Genomic DNA, 11367 nt, shown 5'->3' with positions numbered 1-11367 from the left:
TTAAAAAGATAAGGATGTATATGATAGTTAAAAAGATAATGATGTGCTGTAATAGAATTTTTAAAAAAATTAAAAAAAACTTTAATTAATGAGAGGAGTTTAACTGATAAAAAAAAATGAAAAGATAAATGTAATAAAGGGGGAAAAAAGATGTAAAAATGTGATTCAAGTCAAAAAAAGAATAAGAAGAGATAAGCCAAAAATAAATGTCTCAACAAAATATAAAATAAAATGTATAAAGTAAAAAAGTGTTCACAATTCTATGTATATCTTTTCTTCTTTTTTCCCCAAATATGAATGAATGTATTTGAATGATTGTAATATCTGTTATAAAATTATTTGAAACAATTTGTATAATGGACATTTTTAGAATCGGTATTTTTGGATTTCAAAAAATTGATATGATGGTAAGAATTTTGGGATTACTTTGTAAATAGTTTGTAAAGTGACTAATTTGCTTAGATGAAAAAAAAAAAAATATATATATATATATGATAAATTTGATTTAACTTATTCTCAGGATTTAGTTTATAATCAGATTAGAAAAAAAAATTGTGTTTAAACGTAAAATATATTTGATTAAAATTTTTGCTCTACTCTAACATATTATTACGTAAAAAGTTATAAGCTAAATCAAACAATCCCATATTTTCTTGAAAATTGGACTTCTTATATAATATTATTAAAATAAAAAATAATAATAACAAAAGCCACTAATATTAAAAACAACATTTACTATGGTTTACTATTCCGAAGGCCCAACAACCCCACCCCCTTCATTATGTATTTATATAATAAAAAAGAGTTAGTAGGTGAGTGAATAAAGTATTTATTTCCTAAGGAAAAGTCATAAGTATATTTATTTTTTTCATTTATTATACATAGTCGTCACTTCACTTATAAACTGAGTTCGGGCCAGCTAGGCAGGACAACCCAATCTTTCGGTAACGGGTCGGATCGATTAGGGTTCGGGTCTAGTCTCAAATTCTTTGTTTTCGTTAAGAACATAGTCTAATCAAATTCAATACTTATTAGAAAATATCATAATAAATACTTATTTTATCTTAGGCTCGTATTCTTATTCAGGTTTTTCAAATAACCCAACAAAATCAATTATCACAATCACTCCCTTTTTCATTCATCAAATCAATTAATTCATTCACCAAGATACTAAAATATCTTCTATTTTAAATTATTATTATTTATTTTATTTATATATATATGAATATAAGTCTTTTTATCAAAAAAAAAAAAAATATTATCATTTTTTCAAAATCATCACCTATAATTAATATTTTCTCCTTCTAGGTTATTTAAATAACCTGAAAAGAACAAAGCCTTATAGATGAATTGAGGTGGGTAAAAATTGATTCAAAAATCTATATTGAAAAATTAATTTTTTTATACTCTTAAAATTAAGTTCTCTAATGTAATATATAATAGTAATGAATCAACTGAGGTGATCACAAATTATATTTAAAATATTATTAATTAATGGCTATAATAATTGGTTAGAACTCAATTAGGAAAGTTTGGTTTCCTATTTATTAAATATGAAGTTGAGTGGAATTGATGTAGATTGGTAGAAAATAATTGCTGGAAAATGAATCAAAGTGGTGAAGTCACTTTTTGCTATACCTAATTCAACATATTTTCTAATATTCCAACAAATAATAATAGGCTTTATGCACATAAAATGCAATATTTCCATATATTTATACAAATTTGATATATCTCAACATTACAACCTTTCTTTTTGGAATAGATATTAATTAACAAAAGAAGAAAATGAAAGCTGTATGCCATTTAGCATATAGGTTGTTGTGTTGCTTTTCTAATAATTATGTAAAAAAAAAATATAGAAATATAAATGTAACAGTAGGATTTAATTTTAAAAATAAAGGTCAATTCATTAAAACTATTATCAAGTTCAGCCATTGTTTTAGAGCCCAGTCTTCAAAATATTTGATTTTTTTATTTTTATTTTTAATTTATCGACCGATAGTCATGTCTAATTATTGACTTTTACCATTTGAACTAATTACCTAATGATATAAATATAAATATATATATATATATATATATATATATATATATATATATATATATATAAGATAAGAAGACTTGTTTAACTGAATGAATCATCAAGAAAATTTAAACTAGCAATCATACCTCAGAGTTACTAATGATTTTATTTTTTTGGTTTTCACTCATTATTTTTCATTTGCTTATTTGTTGAATAAGTCTGTGTTATTTTGAGTGAACTAATTTTTTGATTAAAATGTTTAGATTTTTTAATTATATTGTTAATATATTTACTTTGGGTGGAATTCTTTTTTCTGTTTTTACTCAATAATTTAATAATGTGAAACAAGTTATACCTAAATATCTTGCTATCATGGTTCATGATGAAGTCTTATCGGCCAAGCAAAATGAAGAAAGTAAACTATCCATTGATCAATGATAATGTTACATACTAAAGTTTTTCTTCTTGTTATTATTATTTTATTGTACTTTTTGAAATATACTATAAAACTCTTATATATATTATAACACTTTTAAATCAGAATAATTTTAATAAATTTAAGTTTATGTTTATTTTGTAATTAAGTAACAATCTTTTACTTAAACTAGCATGCATCTGGTCCATTTATACAGACAAAGATATAAACAAAATATTATTTAAATATAATTATTTTAAATAAAAACAATACTATTCTAATATTTGAATTTGTTTTAATTTGTAAAATTAAATTTAATACAAATTTAAATTACTTATATTTTTAAATTCATCAAGTATATAAAGTTTAAAAACACCGATCATATAAATTTACAACATCCATTAGATTAGAAAAAAACTTAATTTAAAAGAAAACTAATTCATCAAACTTTAAATTTTGGATAAATTATCAATTAAATTAAAGTTTTACTTAGGTCTAATATTTTTTTTATTATATATTTATTTGAAAAATAAAAATATTAAAAAGTCATATAACTAATTTATTTAAATTTTTTATATTTAAAATAATTTTGATTATTTAATAACCAAATTTAGTAAGAATTAATATTTATAAAAAAAATTAAAATATAATTAATTATTTAAAAATAAATAAATTAATATAATAAATAATTGGACAAATATAAAATATTTAAAATTAATATATATATATATATATATAAATAATTAAAAAATATGTGATAATAATTTTTTTTTTTTTTTGTATAAAGTGTCTTAATTTATTATTTATAATAAAATATAATTATATAAATATTAAAAAATAATTAAATTAATATAATAACTAAATAAAATATATGTGTTAATAAAAAAAATTGTTTATACAATGTTATCATTTCTAATTTTATTATAATAAAATATTAAAATTATTTAAAATTAATATATATAATTAAATAAAAAATGATTAGTTCAATTATCTTAATTTTTTTTATAATAATAAATAAGGCTCAAATATATTTTTTTTATTAAATTTAAAACTTAACATATTTAATTAATTTTATTTTTAATTTAAATATTTTTATTAATTTGTTTTATAATTTTTAAATTTATTTTTAACAAATATATTTTTTTTATTTTCGTCTTTTTAATTATATATATATATATATATATTTTGATATTTTAAATTTTAATTTTTTCGTCAATTCTACATTATTATTTCAATTATATAATGTCTTATTTTATTTAATTATTTATAATAATAAATAAATAATCTAATATTTTTAAATTTCTTTTTAAATTTTTATATTTTTTAATATATATATATATTAAACTAACAAATATTTATTATATTTTTTGGATTTTTATATATATATATATATATATAATTAATAATTTTAATATTAAAAAAAACATTACTAAAATCTTTTACACTCGTATATATATAATTTAAATTATTTTTTGAATAATGATTATTAATCTTAACCATTCTCATTTTTCACTGTACTTAAACATCCAACCATGTCTTTTGGCTTTTGCTTGTTCTATATATAAAAAAAAAAACTTTACTACTATTTTTAAGTTGCATTCTTAAACATTTGATTAATATATATATATATATATATATATATATATATATATATATATATATATATATATATATATATATATATATATATATATATATATATAATTAATAATTTTAATACTAAAAAAATAAAAATATATTATTAAAATTTCTTGCATTCATATATATCATCTAAATTATCTTTTGAATGGTACATTATTAACCCTAACTAATTCCCACCGCACTTAAGCATTCGATTATGCCTTTTAATTTTTGCTCACCCTCTATGGAAAAACTTTACGGTCTTCAAGGTGAATTCTTAAACATTTGATTATACATTTCGGCATGAACTTAGGCCCTGAATCACCCTCCGTTGACGAACCCTTAGGGTTTCTCACCAATGAACCAACATTTTTTATTCCTATTCATCTACCAATATTCGCGCACCCACATATAATAATTATTTATAGAAGGATTCGAACCCTGGTCTTAAATATAAAATGATAATATTTTAACCTCTATATATCATTTATGATTTTTAAAATAATGTATAATTTTGTGTATGTATATATATTTGGTAAGTTATGTTTTGAATAACTATATATATTATATAAATTTCCTATTCTCATATAAAAAAAATATTTAATAAAAATAATTATATCTATATCCTAATATTAAATAAAAATATTTTCGTTAATAATGATATATATAACCTTATATATAATAAAATTAATTAAATTTCTTATCCTAATTTAATTTATTAAGTATAAGACACATTAAGTACATATTTAAAATTATTGTAATTTTTTGTTGTTGAATTTATTTTATTTTTTGTGTGCATCCCATGTGAATTTACCAGTATTTATTATAGTTCTTAACTCAAGCCGACATTCCCAACATTCGATTACAGCTTTCGGCACGATCTTAGGTCCTGAATCACCCTCTGTGGACGAACCTTTAGGTTTTTCCACAAATGTTTGCATTAATCAAGCCAACATTCCCAACATTCGATTACACCTTTCGACATACATTCTCACTTCCTCTTCATCTACCAATGTTTGCGCACCCACTTATAATAATTAGTTTTAGAGAGATTCGAACCCTAGTTTTAAATATAAATGTTAAAACTTTGACTATTAGTCCACTTGTTATTATTGAAATAATTTAATAATTTTATGTATATATATATATATATATATTTGTAAGTTATATTTTGAATAACAATATATTATATAAATTTTTTATATTCAAATAAAAAAAATAAAAATAAAAAATTATATCTCTTATCCCAATATTAAATAAAAATAATAATATATATAATATTATATCTTAATCTTTTCAATATATTATATAAATATAGTATTTTTAATTTTAACCATCAAGTTTAGGACGGGTCAACCATGATTCAATTCAAGTATTCATTTACACTCAAATATATATCCAAATTCACCGCATGTTTCGACCGACAAATTCAAATTAAGCATTATTTTTTTTATTATATATATATATATATATATATATATATATATATATAATGGTGAATCATATAACCTAACATTAATTAACAGAGAGTGTAATATTAAGAAATATATTCTCATTTCAAATGAGAGATCCGCCAATTTTATCCAAAACAATAGGGCCTCCCAATTTAAATACACAAAAATATGTATGAAAAAACAATAATTATTTGATTATGGACTTTGTGTATGATGGTGAGAGGACAAGAGTGGTAATTTGACAGGCAAATTGGTTGGTCTTATAATTAATAATATTCTAGAAGACAGGATGTGACACATTATTATTATCATTATAATAATTATTAATGGAACAAATAAAAGGAGGTCATTCAAAGTTAGGTTTTCGTCAACGCCCAAAAAGAAACTGGATAAGATATTATCGAAATATATATATACGTGTAAATAATTAATTTATTTATTATATTTCTACAAAAACATTATTTATTATGCATTTCAATTCAAAAATATAAAGATGAAATTAAAAGCTTTGTTGTCCATGATATATTTAACCGGTATGTTTAGCAATTGGCATGGTTATTTACAATAAGACTTTTTAATCAAATTATTATACTATTGATTTATTAATGATAACAAATTTAAATTCCCTAAAAATATCAATAAAGTTTTGAGTTTCCATTTAATATTGTAATCGAGGGCAAAGTTTATCGTCATAAGATACTGAGTAATAATTTTTTTATTTTTTTAAAATAATTTTGTATGACAGCATAATATAAAGGAAGAAAAAAAAAATTAAGAAATGATATCTTTTTGAATGGAAAGAAAGTCTAGATATAAATGTCTCAAAATCGGATAAAGCTTGTCCATGATTTTTTATTATAATAATAATACATCATATGGGTCCACAATTGGTTTAGCTTTTTACAAATTTATATAAAATAATTATTTTCATTTATCTAAATTAAATTGATCATATATAAAATAAATATTAAATCTATGAAATGTTTTATATTACTAGTTATATAGGTTTTGATTTATTTCTCCATATATTATCACATTAACATTTTATATATCTTTAAAAATGACACAACAAGCCTTCAAAGGAAAGTGAATATGAAGAATTCAGAACAATGAATTCTACAACAAATAATAACTTTTGAAGTTTCAAAATTAGTAAACAAAATTTTCAAATTCAGCCCCTAACAAAAGAATAATCAAATTCTAAAATCTGACACTCCTGCTAATGCCAGGATTAATACCAGTGTTTTCACCGCCATAAGAACCGGTCTGCTTGCGAATGTCGCGGACCTGTCCTTTCCTGCGTTCCACTGCTTTCTGATGTTTCAACTGAAACAAAAGCGAAAATGAGACATGTAAGCGAATTGTATAAAAGAATGTGATATTGTTTTCAGAAAAATGAAACACTATAATTTGAATCACATGATCTATAAAATCTAAAAAGGGAACACTTTTCAATCTTAACTTTGCCTATTTTATCAAGGGAATCGTGATTGTGTGACAAAACCAGCATCCAAATAGGCTCACAATAGACACAAAATGTTTCAAACACAATCTTAAACAAACATTGTACCTTGTACTTCTTCCTTGGATTTTTGATCAGCTTCTTGCGAGGTCTAGTCAACCCTCTGTTCTTTTCCATCTGATATGAAATATGACGCTTACCCACTTCCAATTCTTCTTCTTCCTCTCTGATTTGGACAGTCGGGTTCCTGCTAAAAGAGAAGTAGCTTTATACTTAGATGACTTAACTTCAAACAATCAATCAAACATAACTAATAGAAGAAACAAACCTGGAGTATTTCTCTGATTTAGCAGCAAGCTTTGCATCCCTTTGTTGTTTCACTTGCTTGTAGAAGTCATCTTCTGATTCCATATCCTCATCGACGTCTTTCTTATCAGAACCTCTACGTTTTTTCAAATTCTCCGGCTCGTTCTCCATCATATCATCACCTGTATCGATTCCAGCATGAGAAAGAACTCGTAGTTCAAACTTCCTTCGCCTTTCTCCTATGTCATCTCTCTTAGGTAAATCATCGTCACCAGAAATGATCTGCATATAGATTTCAAAACCAGGAAATCAGTTTAGCAATGAAAAAGGAGCAAAATAGAGAATAACATTTCATCTTGCATTAGCATGACATACCTTAGGTTTGGCAAACTGTGAAGTTACAAGTCTTGAAAGCTTGCTCGGTTGGAATGAAGTTGAATTAACTTTGTTCTCCGATGGATTTATGGTATCATCATCAAAGTCATCTAATGTTTCAAATTTTCTGCATCACAATATCCAATCATTAATCACAAATCATGACGAGGAAATATTATAGCACAGTAGAACGAGACTAATACCTATTTAGCAGTGGCAAACGACGATCTGCTTTATTATCTTTTTGCTTAATAGTGTTTATAATACCCTTGTGCTTCAACTTCTCTTCAAGGGCAGCTCTTACTTTAAGCATTTCTTGGCTCTGTACTCCAAGTTGATCATTCTACCTCATCATAGAAACGGAGATTTTATGAGTGTTCGTTGAAATCACGATGAAACTTGAAATCAAAAGAATTAAGTTTCAATCAATTCACCTGACGCTTGCGTTTCTTCTCTTTATTTACAACATCCTTTGTGCACTCAATGTTTAATGCATCTTTAGGCTACAATAAACAAAATTAGACATTAATAGTAAGACACAGTGTAATACAAAAAAGTTATGGAATTTGAGAAACCAACCATTACCATTGTCTCTGGTTGTTCATGTACGACTTGAAGATTTTTGGCCAAACCGTCAGATGTTAAAGTTGGCAATTTGACAATTTCTTTAATATGTTCTTTCTTGCTCAAAATATCCTCCACAATGTCAGGAAGATAGGAATCAAGTTGTTTCACCTGTCCAGTGGAGGTGGTAAGATCAGCAATGTAAGATAGAAGTATCTTTTTGTTGCATAAGAGATTTTAACCAAAATAACAATGAAAGGGAATCAATAGATTTTTGCAAAAGACTCTTGACCAAGTAATTTTTGGATATTTTTTTAATGGATTTGGCAAAGTGTGAATAGTTTGTTATCAGACTATATTTTGCAACCAAAACATCTGACTGCATTTTTCAACTGAAATGGAATATTAGAAACAGATTGTTTGAACTTAATGAGATGCAGATTCAGAAATTTTAATAACACTTTCTCAATATTACTCCACAAAAATACATTTACAAAACAGAATGTTTGAACTTAGTGTGATACAGATTCAGAAATTTTAATAAAAGTTTCTCAATCATATCAAGATTGAGAATCAGAAGCCAAAGACATGATCTGTTCCAACTGGGGAAGAACATATGTTTCTCAATAGGATTCAACGATAAAGCAAGAATAGAAAGAATTTACCAACCTTGTCCAACAACTCCTTGAGTTCAACAATGCGACCTGTGACAGGATGATCACGGGCTGGCTCCCCTTCGGATTTCAAAAGAAGATAAAAGGTTATGGATTGGCAATATGCTAGCAAGAGAAGTTGCTTTAACTCAATATAGTTTATGGATCCCTTTTCTCCATTCTGTGCTTCCTTAACCTTCAAAATTATAAAGGCAGGCTTAAATAATGCAGTACAAACTCCTATATTTCCTTACAAAGCTAAAAAAAATCACTTCAAATAAGTCAAAGTTCCAGCAAAAAACTCTTCAGCATTTGGGAACAAAAATCAAGTTCTTCAGGTTGTGTAATAATACCTTGCTTAGAAGAGGGTTAACCTTGTTCTCAAGCTCATCCATGGCAGAATTCAGCTCTGAGAGCAGACCAACCAGCTCAGGAGCCGAACTGTCATAAAAACATTTTTATATTAAACCTTAAATATTAGTAAGCATTTAACAGGGGATTTCAATTATTGAACTTTCGTAAGAAAAGCATATTTTTTTCCTTGTTTCTATACTAAAAAGACAACTCACCTATAGACAACTTCCATCTTCTCTTCCTTAGATAATGCATTCAGATCTTTCTCAACTTCTTCATAAGCCATGTCATCATTATCAAAAGCCTCTTTTTCCTTTAAAGCCTTTGCCTTGGCCTTCACCCCTCCAACAAGAATTTCCTATAAAGACAAGTAGAAAATTTATCGCAATCCCACTCTTAACAGTTCTACATTTCCAAACATAGTACAAAAAATAAGGGCTTACCTCCATTGTTGGCTCTTTCTCGTTCTCATCTTCACTAACATGCTCAAGACCAAAGTCTTCTGCAGACAAAGACTTCACTTTCTCTCTCTGAAGTCTCAACACTTCCTCTTCCTCATCGTGAAGCTCTTCATCACTTGATTGTATCTGTAAAATTGTTTAACCAAAGAAAAAAAGCATCAATATGAAAAGGATCAAACTAAACAAATGGTTACTGTATAATACATATATGAAGGGGAATGAATTAACCTCATAATCAACATTCTCTCCACCGTAGTATCCTTCCTTTCTTCTACCCCATACAGTCTCTTTCTCTTCCGCTTCTTCATCATCATCATGTGTTTCATCTTCCACTCCACCCTCCTTGACCCGAAGATACTTTTGTTGCCTTGCAACTAGAGGTTGCAATAACATATATATTAAGTTTAGTTTGATGCAAGATAATGATGTCTATTTAAAATAGTTCAATCCAAATACAACTCCATAGAAGATGCTTTCAAGAAACAGATACCAACTATGTATAAATAATTTAACGCAAAACATTATCTTACTTTTAGCAGCAAGACCCGTGAGATCGCTATCATCTTCCATATCTTCATCATCTTCATCCTCATCGTCATCTTCATCATCATCATCATCATCCTATAAGATTAAAGCATGAAGCAAACATATTACAACAATAATAATTAATAACTTCCAATCAAATAAATCAAATTTTAGTTGATATAACAAATACGAATTTTAATACAAGGAAACACTTGAGGGTTTTCTACCTTGGAATCAAATACGGGGAGATCAGTCTCGTCATCGGAATCATCCGAATCATTTACATCCAAAGGGATGATATCTCTTTGTTTGTGAACTGTAATATATAAATTATAACACAAATTAGAACCAATCGGATGATAATAACATGATACAAGAAAAATAAGCAAAAGAATTATTTTTTTTGCAATTGTTTCCGATTAACATCCAGAATGTTAAAACGATGATGGAGCAAGAGAGAAAACATACAGGTGTCGATTTCGTCGTTCATCATATCATCGTCGCTGTCGTCTGCATGGGCTGTAGCTTTTCTCTTTGGGTTTTTGCTAAACCCCTTCCCACTTTTCATTCGACCCATCGCTCAGAATATTCACGACGGCTGAACCGCTGAACGTGACTGGTAACTTGTGAGATGATGAGTCTGCAAGAGTGAAGAAGAACTGAAGAAACAGAAGAAAACTAGGTTTAGGTCTGGAGAAGAAGAAGAAGTGAAGACTAAAGAGACGCGAATCTGAAAAAACAAAATATATTTAAACGAAAGGAGTGGGCTTCGGGCTACTTGGCCCGTGGGTGTGCTGCTGTATGTTGGGCCTATTTTTTATGGATACATAAACTATTAAAAACATATTAACCCATAGTTAAATTATTTTTTGTAGTGTGAATTAAATTTAAAATATTATTTGTTATACCAATTAACAAAATATAAACTTATGTAAGAAAACAAATGTTATTATTATAAAACATAGAAATTCACTTCCTTGACGTCATTATGCAATATAACCATAATTATTATTTTATTAGTATAATTTATTTTTAAAATATTATATTTATTGTTATCTTGTATGATTCTATTATATATTAATCTCAACAATTTTACTTAAAATATTGATTTTATTTACATTTTGTGTGGATGATATTAAAAGTGTATGCGGT

At 25.8% G+C, this 11367-nt stretch overlaps 1 protein-coding gene across 2 annotated transcripts; it reads right to left on the bottom strand.

Moving 5' to 3' along the window:
* Positions 1-6590: 6590 nt before the first annotated feature.
* On the bottom strand, positions 6591-10922 carry LOC124920212 (something about silencing protein 10). 2 transcript variants are annotated; one of them, XM_047460649.1, is made up of 15 exons: positions 10684-10922; positions 10443-10531; positions 10221-10311; positions 9919-10064; positions 9673-9816; positions 9445-9587; positions 9229-9316; positions 8892-9071; positions 8238-8393; positions 8093-8161; positions 7862-8001; positions 7659-7785; positions 7306-7565; positions 7086-7224; positions 6591-6841 (listed from the first exon to the last, which is right to left on the bottom strand). In XM_047460649.1, exons 1-15 carry the CDS (start codon positions 10790-10792, stop codon positions 6716-6718), a joined length of 2007 nt encoding a protein of 668 aa, XP_047316605.1. In that variant the 5' UTR covers positions 10793-10922; the 3' UTR covers positions 6591-6715. The 2 variants fall into 2 exon arrangements, with proteins under 2 accessions (XP_047316605.1, XP_047316606.1); XM_047460650.1 differs by having other exon boundaries at positions 8244-8393.
* Between the last annotated feature and the right edge of the window lie 445 nt (positions 10923-11367).

This window comes from Impatiens glandulifera, chromosome 1 (assembly GCF_907164915.1).
Source record: "Impatiens glandulifera chromosome 1, dImpGla2.1, whole genome shotgun sequence".
Taxonomy (NCBI): domain Eukaryota; kingdom Viridiplantae; phylum Streptophyta; class Magnoliopsida; order Ericales; family Balsaminaceae; genus Impatiens; species Impatiens glandulifera.
The sequence above is the reverse complement of the archived record's forward strand: the minus strand, read 5'-3'. Positions and strand labels throughout refer to the sequence as shown.